The sequence below is a fragment of the Hyperolius riggenbachi genome, chromosome 12 (genome assembly GCF_040937935.1).
Source record: "Hyperolius riggenbachi isolate aHypRig1 chromosome 12, aHypRig1.pri, whole genome shotgun sequence".
In the NCBI taxonomy this organism is placed as follows: Eukaryota; Metazoa; Chordata; class Amphibia; order Anura; family Hyperoliidae; genus Hyperolius; species Hyperolius riggenbachi.
Genome location: NC_090657.1, coordinates 20,274,614 through 20,290,930, shown reverse-complemented (window position 1 = coordinate 20,290,930; position 16,317 = coordinate 20,274,614). Strand labels below are relative to the sequence as shown.

At 45.1% G+C, this 16,317-nt stretch overlaps 1 protein-coding gene across 7 annotated transcripts in view; it reads right to left on the bottom strand.

Annotated features, from left to right (window-relative positions):
• The window catches only part of RGS9 (regulator of G protein signaling 9), a 224,586-nt gene that overhangs the window by 36,581 nt on the left and 171,688 nt on the right, over positions 1-16,317 (bottom strand). For all 7 annotated transcript variants that reach the window (XR_011025387.1, XM_068264027.1, XM_068264028.1 and 4 more), the window contains 6 exons: positions 14,003-14,064; positions 10,564-10,677; positions 8,789-8,904; positions 7,044-7,131; positions 5,935-6,073; positions 5,532-5,614 (listed from right to left, as the gene is read on the bottom strand). Coding sequence is in view for 6 of the 7 variants with exons in the window: in XM_068264027.1 (XP_068120128.1) it covers positions 5,532-5,614; positions 5,935-6,073; positions 7,044-7,131; positions 8,789-8,904; positions 10,564-10,677; positions 14,003-14,064 (602 nt within the window). In the remaining variant the exon portion in view is untranslated. The remainder of the gene's footprint in view (positions 1-5,531; positions 5,615-5,934; positions 6,074-7,043; positions 7,132-8,788; positions 8,905-10,563; positions 10,678-14,002; positions 14,065-16,317) is intronic.

Genomic DNA, 16,317 nt, shown 5'->3' with positions numbered 1-16,317 from the left:
CAGGAGGAGCACTGCCAGGGCCCTGCAAAATAGGCTCCAGCAGGCCACAAATGTGCATGTGTCTGCCCAAATGGTCAGAAACAGACTCCATGAGGGTGGTATGGGGCCCAATGTCCACAGGTGGGGGTTGTACTTACAGCCCAAAACCCTGCAGGACGTTTGGCATTTGCCAAGAGAACACCAAGATTGGCAAATTCGCCACTGGCGCCCGGGGCTCTTTTCAGATGAAATCAGGTTCACACTGAGCACGTGACAGATGTGATAGAATCTATAGACTCCGTGGAGAACGTTGTGCTGCCTGCAACATCCTCCAGCATGACAGGTTTTGGCATGGGGTCAGTAGTGGTGTTGCATTTCTTTGGGGGGAGGGGGGGCGCATAGCCAGAGGTAGCCAGACTGCCACTAGTTACAGAGATAAGATACTAAGACCGCTTGTGAGACCATATGCTGGTGTGGTTGGCCTTGGGTTCCTCCTAATGCAAGAAAATGCTAGACCTCAACTGGCTGGAGTTTGTCAGCAGTTCATGCAAGACAAAGGCAGTGATGTTATGGACTGGCCTGCCCCTTCCCCAGACCTGAATCCAAATGAGCACATCTGGGACATCATGTCTCGCTCCATCCACTGACGCCAAGTTGCACCACAGACGTTCCAGGAGTTGGTGGATGCTTCAGTCCAGATCTGCTAGGAGATCTCTCAGGAGACCACCTGCAACCTCATAAGGAGCATGCCCAGGTGTTGTAGAGAGGACATACAGGCACATGGAGGCCACACACACTACTGAGCCTCATTTTGACTTGTTTTAAGGGCATTACATCAAAGTTGGATCAGCCTGTAGTGTTTTTTTCCCACTTTAATTTTGACAGCGACTCCAAAATCAGACCTCCATGGGTTGATAAATTTGATTTCCATTGATAATTATTGAATGATTTTGTTGCCAGCACATTCAAATATATAAAGAATGAAGTATTTAGTAAGGATAGTATTCATTCAGATCTAGGAGGTCTTATGTGTGTGTTCCCTTTATTTTTGAGCAGTGTAGAACACACCTATGCAATGGCATCTTCCAGAGCTGCTGTACTCCAAGCTAGTGATTTTTATACACATTATTCTGGGCAGGGCCGGCCCTAGACTTTTTGCCGCCTGAGGCAAAATTAGAAAAAAATCGCCGCCCCCCCCAGCCGTGGGTGGAAGGGGGGGGGCGCCAAGCTGGAGGGGTAGCAGGCAGAAAGGGGGTATTGGGCCTAGCGGCGGGGAGGGGGGTCGGACCCCCCCTCCCTCGCCTGGGTCCCCCAATCTGTGCTCCTCCTCCAGCGTTAAGTACAAGCCTGCATATGATGAAGAGGCAACAGGCGGGGGAATCACTCACCTCTTCCGCATTTCATCGTGCGCTCCACTGACGTCACTTCCTGCAAGGCTGTCCACTTACAATACAGTGGGCGGCGTTGCCGAAAGTGACGTCAGTGAAGCACGCGATGGAACGCGGAAGAGGTGAGCGATTCCCCCGCCCGTTGCCTCTTCATCATATGCAGGCTTGTACTTAATGCTGCAGGAGGAGCGCAAATCGGGGGACCTAGGCGAGGGAGGGGGGGGGGGTCCGACCCCCCTCCCCGTAGCTAGGCCCAATACCCCCTTTCTGCCTGCTACCCCTCCAGCTCAGCGGGCGGCCCCCAGCGTCCATGGACAGGCGGGTGCCGCCCCCCCAGATCTGCCGCCTGAGGCAAATGTTTCACGCCGCCTCATGAGCGGGCCGGCCCTGATTCTGGGAGAAAAGCAAGTAGGATAACTGTATGGGGGAATAAAGATTTTTATTGCACGCTATGCCATAATGTAATTGCGCTTTATGGTGAACCTGAACTCTCGATGTCTTTCAAATTGCATGTGTTTGTGTGTCTCTACTCTACTGTCTATGCCATGTGTACCACAAATAATTCCGATTATAGCTCTTGCTGTACTTGGCAAAATAAAACTGATTCTGATTCTTTTTCATATAAAAGCTACTTGTATGTTGTCCTGTGCAGCAGTATTATATATCGAACTTTAGTTTGCGTCTGTTATGTGCGATTCTTGAGATATCCTCCAGTCAACACTGCAAGCAGTCATCAAGAATAGCAGAAGGAAACAAAGAAATTCTATAGTCTTGAGGCCCGTACACACGTCCTACGGGAGGCAACGACGGGTCCGTCGTTGCCTCCCACTGGGTGGTGTTTCCGCCGACAGTAGCGTGTGTGTACGCGCTGTCGGCGGACTGATAAGCCTGTTCGCTGAGCGGATCGCTCAGGAACAGGCTTATCAGTCCGCCGACAGCGCGTACACGCGCTACTGTCGGCGGAAACATCGCCCAGTGGGAGGAAACGACGGACCCATCGTTGCCTCCCGTAGGACGTGTGTATGGGCCTTTGGACTACATCCATTGTCACTGGTGCATTCAATGGAAAATCAGTCATGACTTTCCTGAGTCGCTGGCCTGAGCAACCCCTGATGACAGCATAGTCAGAACTAGAGAATTGGCATCTCAAAGTTTATCTATTGGTACTTATTAGCACTGAGTGTGCTTGAAGGCTGATTGAATTACATTGGGTCCCTGTTGTACAGGACCCACCATTCACTGGGTGACTGCAGGAAACCTCTGTTTGCTTGCATCAGTTCTGTAAGAGGAAGAGGTGTAGCCTCTGGCAGGGAGCTACATCACCATCCCTAGTCATGATCATGGTAAAAGAGTTAGCGGACACCAACATTCATTTACCTAAACAGCTTTTCCAGTGAAATAGTCTGTTGCTTATGCTACAGCTACACAATATCTAAAACACATGATTTGCATTTGTCATCTATTGTACAATAATCTATATGGATAATTTATGTCCAAACATAGTGCTAAGAGTTATGGTTTGAAAAATGTGGTCTTGAGAGATGTACCAATATGTAATGCCAACGGTGATTAACTTCACATTCATCTGTGTTTATACCAAAATAAAATGTTTGAAAACCAAAAAAATAAAAAAGAGATAGTCTGTTGCCTTCAGTGTGTCTCTCTACATCTACAATATAGGTAGAAACATGTCATTGGGTAACAAAGTGAAAGTGTGAAAAGGAGGGTTGGACGTACAATAAGGAGGGTTTTCTGTAATACAAGTATGGAAATGTACTCAGGGAAGAAAGTATAAAGCAAACTCAGAATTGCATGATATAGAGGTCTCTACAATATGATGTCTGTGTCTGATGCTTTGGCAAAGTAGGAGGTCCAGCAATGTTGAGTTTGGCAAGAATAGGACTGGTACCCAGCAGGACTATAGGACTGGCTCCAGAATTGCGTTAGCACTGGGCCCAGTTGTGGTGATGGCATAGTGGATAACACTTTCACCTTGCAGTACTGGGTCCCCAGGCACTGTCTGCACATAGTTTGTATGTTGTGCCCATGTCTGTCTCTGGTTTCCTCCCACTCCCCAAAAATATACAGATAAGTTAACCACTCAACAACCACCTAACTCCGATAGGCGGCGGCAGGTCGTAAGTGGAATTACATGGAAATGGCCGCTCGAACAGTGAACAGCCTGTGAGCCTCCGATCGTGGCTCGCAGGCGAAATGTAAACACGCGGGAAAGAAATCCCCCGTGTTTACATCCTACGGCGCTGCTGCGCAGCAGCGCCGTAAAGGAGATTGGCGTTCCCTGGCCTCCGATTGGCCGGGGATCGCCGGCATCTGATAGGCTGCAGCCTATCAGAGGCGGCGCAGGACGGATCGCCGTCCTGTGCTGCCCAGAGAGAGGAGGGGAGGGAGGGAAGGAGAGGGAGGCTGGGAAACGCTGCGGAGGGGGGCTTTGAGTAGCTAAACGCATATAGCCGGCGGCGATAAGACCCCCCCCCCCCCCCCCCAGCAGGGACATCCCCCTAGTGGGGAAAAAAAGGGGGGGGGGGGGGGGGGAGTCTGATCACCCTGCCTGCAACAGGATCTGTGCTGTGAATGCCAGAATAGGCCCGGTCCTTAAGTGGTTAATTGGCTGGCCCCTAAATTGTCTGGACAAATGACTATGTTAGGGATTAGATTGTCAGATCCTTTGAGGGACAGTTTGTAAGTGGCAATACTATATACTCGCTACAGCTCTGCAGATATAAATACTACATAATAATATGTGATTCACTAGAGAGATGGGTGGAGGGATTGTAACCGTGTGCTTTTAATTTTGAAGTGAAATTTTCCTTACTTACCAGGCCTGCAATCCTGGGAGATACTATACTAAGCGTGCCTCAATGCACAGAGTAGACTCACTCATGTCTTGTAGTCTGTGGGTAGTGGCGGTAGTATGCGCTAAGAACCACTAGGTGGCAGGATGGCCAAAATAATTCTTCATATGGATATGGATATTGCCATAATCAGTTCTACAGAACTGTTGCTACAATTCCTAGAATACAGTATGTGACAATAAGATTTATCCATCCAATGCCTCAATCTCTGCAAAATTATGTATTTTCATAAAAAATAAATAAGTAAATCTCTCTGAATGTATCTCTTCTCTCCTGATGGATCACTCATTTTTTCAAAGTGTTTCAGCAATGGTGAGCTGAACATCTGTATATTTAGTCTTCTATCGTGTTTTCTTGAAAAGTTCTACTGAAAGGTGGATTTGAAATCACGTTTATTTTTCCCAGCTGTATCCTTCTACTCCCTCCTCCAGATGACACCTCACAGACACCATATCACAAGGATGCACAATACAGGTGACGCCCACCTGTTACACATGGTAGTAGCCAATGGTATTACAGCTGTTAGGTTTTCCCTACAGGCCTGATCCAATCTCATATTCTGACACTCTGAACAGGGTACCCTGTAACAGTCCTCATTCTACCAGAACCGTGCTCTGCCAGTTACTGGGAATGTCCATTTATCATCCATATTTCTGATATAGAGCTTTGTGTGGCCATTGTTGTTTCATAGTATGTCCCCACTGAGATGGTCTAAAATGAGTAGGGGGGGGGGGGGGGGGAATAGGACTCTGTTCCCATAATGCAACAGGATTATTCTTATTCTGCACCCAGCACATGGCACTGCAGGAAGCTGGGCAAAGACACATAGTATGTGAGGGTGTCCACTCCTGGCTTGAATAACAAAAGCAATGAAAGATGAATGCCCAGGAGCTTACATCTTTAAAGTGTTAGTGTACAAATTAACAAGCTGACACATCATTGCATTCCGGCGGTTCTGGAGGTGTGTTTAGCTTCTAAGGGTACAATGGTTAATTTGCATATATTCAGCAGTGATGCACTGGGAGACATCTCAAGCTCACTCCAACCTGAATTATCGCAAATTCTTTCTGTTTTAAGAAAGCAAACTTTTGTTTTTCTTAGTGTACATGTGCAGTAAACACGTCACAAGACCCCAGTTTAGGCGCAGTTTTGAACTAACTTTTTTTTTTTTAACTTATGTATAAAATTGTTTTTTGAAAAATGTTGCACGTTCTACAACACAAATGATGTCACAGTATTTAGGTTATGCCATATACAGATGCAAAGTTTGACAGCACAGGGCTTCCCTTACTTCTTTTTGGTCTCCTGAGGGACGAAAGCTTTGTTCACCATCTCCTTGTAGATCGGGGACTTCAGGTAACGAGCGTAGGAATCCTACTGGGAGAAAGGAAAAGATGGGAGGAGCTGCACAGGAGGTGGAGCCAGACACACCCACTCTATCCATTAACACCCAGATAGGAGGAGCTGCACAGGAGGTGGAGCCAGACACCTACTCTACTGATTGACAACACCCAGATGGGAGGAGCTGCGCAGGAGGTGGAGCCAGAAACACCTACTCTACCCATTAACACCCAGATGGGAGGAGCTGCACAGGAGGTGGAGCCAGAAACACCTACTCTACCCATTAACACCCAGATGGGAGGAGCTGCAAAGAAGGTGGAGCCTCACACACTCCACCCATTAATAACACCCACCTTTTTCATCAGCATGTAGATGTGGGTCTGGGCAGCGTCCAGCACATATCGATGGGGGTGCTTCAGTCCCTTTACTGTGATCTCCATCGTTTTGCCGTCTATGTTAATCCACCGCCGAGCTCCTGGGGCAAGGAAGAGTCTGTGACGAGAGATGTGACATGTGGCATATAAGTCACTTTTTATTCATTATAATTTACGGACTACAGATAATATAGACAGAGAAATGGTAATACACTTAACCAAGCTGATAACGTGAGGCACTTTATACTGCAGTTTGTTGAACCCGGGTTCATACACCGACACGCAGTCTAATTGTGTGCAGGTTACACATAGTGATACACCTGCTCTACTCACACAATTTGATCGATAAATTGCTATTTATTGGCTAAGGTTTGGATCAGCGATTGAGGTTGATTTTAATTGTGTAGTATTCATATGGAATGCAATTTAGATATAATAAAGTGTATTATGTATACAATTATTCTTAAATCCAGAGTGGTGCTATTTTGTGGGTAATCCATCCTTTCTTGCTTAAAGGGGAACTGAAGTAAGAGGTATACGGAGGCTGTCATATTCATTTCCTTTTAATCCATACCAGTTGCCTGGCAGCCCCGCCGGTCTATTTCTCTGCAGTAGTGTCTGAATAACACCAGAAACAAGCATGCAGCTAGTCTTGTCAGATCTGACTTTAAAGTCTGAAACACCTGATCTGCTGCATGCTTGTTCAGGGGCTATGGCTAATAGTATTAGAGGCAGAGGATCAGCAGAGCTGCCAGGCAACTGGTATTGCTTAAAAGGAAATAAACATGGCAGCCTCCATATACCTCTCTCTTCAGTTCCCCTTTAAACTGCCCCATCATGGATCTGCTGATTGTATGTGCATCCACCACTAGAGTAGGTACCCCTGAATGGCGTTGGCCTTGTGGTGGCTCAGAAGCATGTATCCACATGTATCTGCTGGTGGTTTGTGCCGAGGTGTCTCTCTCAACAGTGCTCTACAAACAGTATAGCATATATGGTAACATATAGAAAAGATAAGCTCTCACTAAGATCTTACACCCCCCCCCCCCCCCCCCCCTCCATTGATGGTAATCCTTGGACGCACTCACTTATAGATTTCCTCAGCCTTCTCCTTGACCTTGGATTGATCTCCATACTTCAGGTCTTCACAGGCCTCCCAGAAGCTCATATTCTCCCCTAACACAGAGAGAAAGCTGGACACCATTAATGGGAAGACCCTCCACACTCCACATCCACCACCAGCATCATCATCATCCCCATTTCCATCATTGATAAATTACATATAACTTATAACTTTCTGTCAGCAGAAGCAAGACTGTCCACACCAATCTTAGGATTATTTGTGAGAAGTTCCATTGGTTTCTCTCTGCTCAACTCCTAAGCAGAGAGCGACTAGCGGCTGTGTAAAAACAACACACTGCAGTTCCTCCGTGTTTAAAAGGAGGTGTGAATTATGAATAGTAGTGATTATGGTGACAATCTTGGCTTCAGTTTGTTCATCTGAACTCAGAGCAGAAAACCAGAGTGAATATGCAATCTCTATACAGGCGCACAGCATGCTGCATCCTAATAATACACTCCCATAGGTTATACACAGAATCTTCATGGAAGGGGTGTATCTCAGACATGCAATGATTCCGCCCCTTCCCAGGCACTAAGGAATCTACAGGGAAAGAGACAGGCGGTCACATGACTACAAAAGGTATTAGAGAAGCTTTTACAAACTGCACAAGCTCTAAGTGGAGTACAAATGATAGGAGGGTAGGGGGTAGGGTTAGTATGAAGCAAAAATTAAATATTCTGTCACAGTAGGCTTTAAAAACCTGACAGGTTTTGGATTAGTCCAAAACCTGTCAGATTTATCAGATTTTAACTGTATACTAACTAGTAAGTGACAGCAAGATAGGATAAAAGTCATTTATGGTGCATTTTATTCCAGAACAAATGCATATCTTGCATACATATGCAATTTAAATTTTACAAATATTCGTGTTGGTGGCCCTTTAATATTATTAGAGAAAGTGTCAGAAGGTAGTGCATTGGCAAAGTGGTTCGCACTCTTGGCACTCAGGACTGGTGCACACCAGAGCGGTTCTGGAGCGTTTTTAAAAACGCTAGCGGTGTGAAAACCGCTTGGCTAATGTATTTCAATGGGCTGGTGCACACCAGAGCAGTTCATTTTTTCCACAAACGCAAACTCGGGGGCTGCAGCATTTTTTTAGATTTCTGCGGCATTTCCGCCTCAATGTAAAGTATAGGAAAGTGGAAAACCGCTCTGAAAAACGCTAGATCAGAGCAGTTTTCCGGGTGTTTTTGTTACAGAAGCTGTTCAGTAACAGCTTTACTATAACAATATTTGTAATCTGCTACAGAAAAACGCTCCAAAAACCGCTAGGCATGGTTAGAAAACCTCTCTGAACATGCCAAGAATCGCTCTGTAAATCTGCTTCAGAAACCTCTAGCGTTTTGTGGATCTGCTAGCGGTTTTTGGTGTGCACTGGGCCTAAGATAATATCTGTATGAAGTATGTATGCTCAAGGTGCTTTGTTTTCCTCCTACATTCCAAAATCATACTGGTAGGTTAATTGCTTTCCTCAAAAACTTAGCTCTGGAAAGTGGTTGGATCAAAAGACTGTGACCTGTCTGAGGTGGAGGACAATGCTCTCTGCAGAGAACAGTGACATGAAAGGGTTGGTGCTGTATAGCTGTATAATACTTTTTACCCAATTAAAGAACAAACGAACAAATGTGAAAAACTTTTTTTTACACTAAATAATAATGAAACACAAAATGTATTAAAACATTCACTGTGGGACCCGTAACCAGCACCCACCACTGAACTCCTTCTTCAGGAACTGCTGGAAGCTCTGACGTCCTTTGGGGTCTCTGATCAGCTCACTGAAGTTAAACGCCCAGCGCTCCACCCGCAGCTTGGTGGGGACCTCCACCCTAAAGAACAAAACAGTTGGAAATTAGAGGGTTCTTCTTAAAGCACTTCATCCCAGAGATGGACTATCATGAAATGGGGGCCCAGAGTATGGTAGCAGCTCTGGGTTCCCCTGCTAGCCTCTGCTAGGTAGAGTGAGGAGGGATACGAGGTCAAAGGAGATGTCCACCAAGCCCTTGGACACCCACCAGGCCCCTAAATAGTTTGCCATATGGGCGGTTCAGCTTTTCTCCACCCACAATCGCAATCAATTTAACCTGTTACACTTCCTGCGATGCGCCGGGTGTGCTCTAGCTGCTGCAGAAGCTGCAGTGTGTTATTGCGCAGGCACCAGAAGCAATGAAAGTCAATGGTAATGTGCGTTTTCAGGGCGCATATGGAGATAACATGCTTCCGGTCCTGCAGTATAAACTTGACTTAAAGGGTGCGAGTTTTTGAAGGCAGGTGGCCTATAAATTTTCCTGTCAACACAATCTGCTGCATATACTAAAGTGTGTGTACTAGTGTGGTGCGATGCAGCAGACATTTTGCGGTGTGAAAATTGAACTGCACTAAGTGTAAAATGACCCTTATACGTTCTATCTGGTATGAGGGTGAGAATGGGGGCAACTCAAGCAGCTAATAGTATAAAACATCTTCACATCAAGAGAACGTCAGGAAAGACAGTGACAGAAGTCCCACAAATGTGGAAAGTGACTGAGATACCCAAGTTAGGAAGATGCAGTTAAGCTGAATACGCACCTCACAAGGCAGGGAGATGGATCCCAGCCACGTGCCAGGACAATGAGAGTTCCCCAATCCACCCTCCTGCCGTCAGGTGCTCGACGTCACACAACAGCACACGACGGGCGAGAACGTGAGAGTTCAAGGGATAATGATACTTTACGTGGGAATAGTCGGGGATCTTAAAGATCCGATCTACCGTGATGGTGGTGGGAACGGGCCTTAAAGAACATCTATCAAATAAACAGTTTTTCAGTAAACCCCACATTCCTATCGAGATTTTAGCCAGCAACACTAGAAAGCTTTTCAGAGGTCTCAGCACAGCCTGTGTGAAAAAGTGCCTTGTTTACAAGCTGTTTGTAACAATTTGTGTCGGTATCCGTGGGAGGCAGAGCTGTACTATGTAGCTAGGTTACACTTCTACCTGGCTGTAAATGGTTTACGTCACACTGCGGAGCTGAGGGAGGGAGAGGGAGAGAAGGATCAGGCACACAGCTGCAGCTGATGATTATTTACACACTATTTGAAGGTATATTTCTGCTTTCTATCATTGTGAACTAATTTTACTCACAGGATTAATACTAGTGAAGACTGTTTCTGTATGCTGGATGTGCTGAACACTGCTTCTCCATAGTAATGCCCACAGTGAGAACTCTGTCATTTTTTCTTCACACAAATGAAAAAAAAGATGAAAAAAGCCTTTGTATTGCTAGTAATTACTGGAAATATATGTGGCATTTAGAATTTTAGCTGACAGTTGTCCTTTAAGACATGTGTGGACGATCTGATCAGCCCTGTGGCCACTTTTATTTGTCTTTATTACAACACCTGTACATGTGATGTGTGCTATGGAATTGTCTCCAGCAGGGGGCAGCACATAGGAGGAGCTTCACAGACAAATGACTGTAGGCAGATGTGGACCATTATAGGACACTCACAGTTTGGCGTTGAGCTCCCAGAACATAGTGTCGTCGGTGATCCAGGGATTGCTGGGGAGGCAGCCAGACATGATGGGATCATGGGAGAAGTACTGCTCAGAGTATTTCAGTATCCTGTAGGGTAAGAGAAGGGAGCTGTGAGTAATCATCTGCAGCACTCTACAGAGAGTTACTATCAGCAGGTCACACAAGGCCAGTGAGGTGCTAATAATTCTGCATTGATGCAAAGTTTAAGTTTGTTTTATGCAAATTCATGCAGCTTAAAATTAAACCAATCAAAATCAGCAGCAGCCGCTTTCTATTGGTCCATTTCCAAGATGAATAAATCTGCCTACAATTTTTATCAACTCACAACCGTTAGCATCGCACTGACCAACACTACAAACAAGCCACAAAGTGCCAGAGACAAAAGACTGTCAGAAAATTGCCTAATTATCACAGTGAGGTTTGCAAAGAAGTGTATAAAATAGTGGTTGTGTGATTGCAGTTAGAATGCAGCCTGGATAAGATCAGGTAATAGTGACGGTGAGCTGACATGTTATTTAGTGGCTATGTAATTGTAATTGCAACAACTGCCACTAGAGAGCAGCCTAGATCCTATCAAAACATAGCCAAGTGTATGGAATTGTGATTATTATGCATACTAAGAATTGACTTATCACTGGTCCATACGCTATACTTATTTTGTGCAGAAAAGATCTGTAAGTGATAAGGAGTACAGACAAATGAGAGAAGAATGAAAGGAGAACTAGAAACAGCGGGAAATGTTCTAGAAGCGTGCATTTTAAGAAGTGATCTGCACACACTGCAGCCAATTAACTATCAGTACAGTAGCAGAGAAATAGCTTATACTGTACAGCACATATAGGGGGTGACATGTTAGTCTAATAAAAGGAATCTGAAATCAAGGAAGTATCCTGTCTTATATGATCAGGATTCCCTTTAAAGGACAAGTGAAGAGAGAGTGACATGGGGCTGCCATATTTATGAGAGGGATATGGAGGCTGCCATATTTATTTCCTTCTAAACAGTACCAGTTGCCTGGCAGCCCAGCTGATCTATTTGGCTGCAGTAGTGTCTGAATTACAAAACAAAATGCAGCTTAGCTTGTCAGATCTGACAATAATGTCAGAAACATCTGATCTGCTGCTTGCTTGTTCAGGGGCTATGGCATAAAGTATTGGAGGTAGAGGATCAGCAGGGCTGCCAGGCAACTGGTATTGCTTAAAAGTAAATAAATATGGCAGCCTTCATATCCCTCTAGTTACAGTTGTCTTTTATACAATGCATATTGCCTGGTTACTCTGCCTCTATCACGTTCAGCCATAGACCCTGAACAGCCATGCAGATCCAATGTTTCTGGCAAAAATCTGACAAGATTAGCTGCAAGCTTCGTGTGATTCAGAATGCCAGACTGATCAGCAGTACTGCCAGGCAAATGGTATTGTTTAAAGGGAAATAAATATGGCAGCCTCCATATCACGCTCACTTTAGGTTAGGTGTGCTTTAAACGATACATTTGGCAATATAAAGAAAAAAAAAAGTCAGATTCACTTACCGGGGGCTTCCTTCAGCCCCTGGAGGCCTGTGTCCCTCAGCGCAGCTCTACTCCAAGCTGGTGACCCCTCCATAGCAGCTGCTGACCCGGCATGGTCTGCGGCCACGGAGGGGGCCACTGGGAGACTGCCTGACAGTGAAGCTGCAGCAAGGGACACAAAGGCCTCCAGGAGCTGGAGGAAGCCCCCAGTAAAGTATATCTGATTTTTTTTTTTAATTTACCACTTAATGGCAACCAGACTTATAAAAACGTCCTGCTAGAGCCTCTTAATGGCTCCGGGATGTTTTTATAAGTCCAAAAGTGCTGCTACCGCTGTGCGCGCTCCCTCGCGTGCATTCCTGTGCGTGTGCACGTGAACTTCGTGCGAAAAAAAAACACCATAGAAAAGAAATACACCTTCATTTCCAAGTAATATATATTGTCACCATAATTTGTACTAGGGACATAATTAAACTCTTGTGATAACCAGGACAAATAGGCAGATAAAATGTGTGGGTTTTATGTACAGTAGCAGTGTTTATATTAAGGCCTCTTTCACAGTGGGACGTTAACCACTTAAGGACCAGGGGATTTTCTTCTGATCGGTGCTGCGTGGACTCTCCAGCCAGCAGCACCAATCAGGAAATAGCCAGGGCGATCAGACTTACCCCCCTTTTTTCCCCACTAGGGGGATGTCCTGCTGGGGGGGTCTGATCGCCGCCGGCTACCCGCACTTTCCGGGGGGGGGGGCTCTTCAAAGCCCCCCTCCGGAGCGCTTTCCGCCCTCCCCGGCTTTCCCTCCCTCTCCCTTACACTCTGAGCGGCGCCTGATAGGATAGGCTTCTGCCTATCAGATGCCGGCGATCCCCGGCCAATCAGAGGCCGGGGATTGCCGATCTACGTCACGGCGCAGCAGCGCCATGTGATGTAAACAGCGGGGATTTCTTCCCCGCGTGTTTACATTTTGCCGGCGAGCCGCGATCGGCGGCTCTCCGGCTGTTCACGTAGATACCCTCCGTGAACTGGCATGGAAAGGCCGTTTGTTTCCATGCTATACCACTAACGACCCGCCGACGCCTATGGGCATTAGGCGGTCGTTAAGTGGTTCGCACATTAGAAAATTTTATAACGCCGACTAATGCACAGCAATACAAAGCCTGTGCGACATTCACAGTGCACACGTTGCGTTGTGTGTAACGTGTAGCAATATTTAGAAAGTGCTGCATGCTGTGTGTTTAGCAATACATTTTATTATTATTATTGTTTATTTATAAAGCGCCAACATATTCTGTGGCACTGTACAATGTAAGAAAACAAACAAGGGATACATTTGCTGCGTTATGTGTGTTGCACATGCTCAGTAAAGTTTTTTTTTTTTTTAAATATAACGCATGCGCCGTTTTCGTTCCATCAGTATGCGACGAAAACGGCACACCGAGAGACAACGCAGTGCAAAATAATGTTCAATTTCATAACCTACATGCGCTGCGTTAGGGGCACGTTGTGCGACTTTAACGTCGCATCAAATGCAACGTCCCACTGGGAAAGAGGCCTAAAACTATACGGGATTAAATTGGAGAAATAGTGTATTTTTTCATTTTTTCCTCGTTTTTCCCTTTAAAATGTATAGAAAATAAAGTAATTACTGAAAACAGATATCAACCCCAAAAAAGCCCAATTGGTGGTGAAAAAAACAAGAATAGATCATGTCATTGTAATTAGTAGGGATTAAGCTATTGGCAAATGAAAGGAATGAGCACGGAAAGGTGAAAATCGCTCTTGTCCGTTAGGGTAAAAAAACGCTTTGGGGTGAAGTGGTTAATATTGACAGCTGTATGCTCTAAGCTCATTTAAAAAAAGCACATTTTACATATCTATTTCATGAGAGAAGAGAGGTCTTACCCTGTGAGGGAGACGGAGGATTTCACTGTGGATCTCATTAAAGATTGCTGATAGTACATGATCTGTAGAAGAGAAGAAGAACTGATCAATACCAGCGTCCTTCCACAAAGTCAGGGAACTTCCAAATCCCCAATTCCCAGTTATCCATCAATTCTCCTTCCTGATCTGTCTTCAGAGTTCCCCTTCCTCAGATATGATCTGCCCCCCCCCCCCCCCCCCCCCACCACCACCCTTTCTCCAGCCCTCCACACCAATCACTACTTTATGGGAAACAGATTTATCTCCACATCACACTTCCGTGTATCTGTTGTGCCCAGACTTCCCCACAACACTACTGCATATAGAAGGGAACAGCGACAGACGCAGCAATGCTAATGAGCCAAACAAGCGCCATCTGAAAATACTTACCCCCAAAACCAAAATCAGGGCTCGCCACACATGACAACCCTCCAAAAACTGTGGTGTTTGCTACAATTATAGTACACTAATTATATCGGCTGAATATTCAATTTACCCACTGCTCTGTGTTTATTATGCAAGCATTCCAATAGAAGCATAAATCTGTCTGCTGTAATGAATCGTATCTCAGTCAGCCCAGCTCTATTCTGGTGCATTGCCGGGAAGAGGGAATCTTGTTATCTCTCCTCCCACATTTCTGCTCCTCACTGATTGGCTGAGGGCAGTTCAGTGTGACAGGTAGAGGCTGAGAAGGAATTACCTCTCCATGCAGTGCTCACATGTGTTTACAAAGCAAGCTAGATATGAGAGTGCAGTTTCAAGGAGAAATGAAATGCACTGAAATCAAAATGTGGACAGTACAATACATATGTTATGTAAGTAGAACAATTATCTACTTATACGTCTTTTTTTCCTGGGATAGTATTCCTGTCACTGCTCCTTCAAAAGGGAATACCCTGATGCATTCTTGGACATGACAGTGGCAGGAATAATATTTGAAATGTATATTTTTTTTCTTTTGTACAAACATCTTCCGAAACAGATCAACATTGGCATCATTTACAAATGACCCGGGGAAAAAATCCATCAAAAGGAACTGAATTGAACAACACGTTTTGAAGTCTTTCAGTGAATGAAACTATATGATTGGACCATGTGTGGCCAAATTAGGGGTGTACTTCAAGTTCAGCATGTTTCACTGCATCAGGTATGGTTTTTACAGTTTATGCCTGTGCCTATCCTTCTAGCTGGTGACTACACCTATTGCCACCTTTTATATATTTGGGCCAGCTCTGAGTAATATGCTCACCCCTCCCAGCCTCTGTCATCTTCCTTAGCCCAACTAAGACTATTTTGGCCTCAATTCACTAAACTTATCTCCCGTCTTTAATAACTCTTCTAGAGTTGTTACCATGGTGATAAGGCATGTAGTATTCAGGAAACATTTTACCTCAGGCAAGCCTAAAGTTAACTCTGTCTTTAAATTAACTCTCCAATCCTTAAAATAACTCCAGAGTTAAAGACAGGCTGTTAATTAGCTGCATGTGAAAATAACTACAGAGGAGGTAAATTAACTACAGGAGAGGTAACTTAAGGAATGAAGAGGTAAGATAACTCTCTGACGTGTGGAGGTAAGTTTTCTCTTGCCTTATTATCTCTAGCATGATCTTAGTGAATTGAGGCCATGTGTGCCACACTACACAAACGCCACTCTGCCACGGATGGAGTTATATTGGAGAGGACTGTGAATGTCTAGGTTGGCAAACATACAACAGTGGCAAGATTGTAGCTTTGTTTTGCAGTTTGGTATTGCAAGTTATGAGGCTGTACCTGGAGTTTAAAGGTGTTATAGAGGTTATAGCGGCTGAAAATATGTAGAGCAGTATAAGATAACAGCAATGTGGTCACACTGAGAAAACTTCTTGGCACGCTTATGGGACCGAAGATGCTGAGCTCTCTCAGGGACTTTGTTAATTGAAGCTTGCCTAAGACTGCTGCCCAGTCCTGAAGGAGCATGCATGGTCTTCATATGAACTATTAAGGGCTTAACCATGGTGCTGGGCAATCATTTTTTTACTTTAAAACAGGAGGTTGTAATGGGCAAGCTACAGTGGAATGTACAGATTTTTGGGAACTGAGATTAAAGACTTACGGTAATTATCTGTTAATCAATTCAACCTATTTTTGTTTACCATATTGGGATTTAACATTTTTCCTGGTTTCTGAGGGAAAAGTGGGTACCTCATCTTATACGTGTGTGTGTGTGTGTGTGTGTGTGTGTGTGTGTGTGTGTGTGTGTGTGTGTGTGTGTGTGTGTGTGTGTGTGTGTGTGTGTGTGTGTGTGTGTGTGTGTGTGT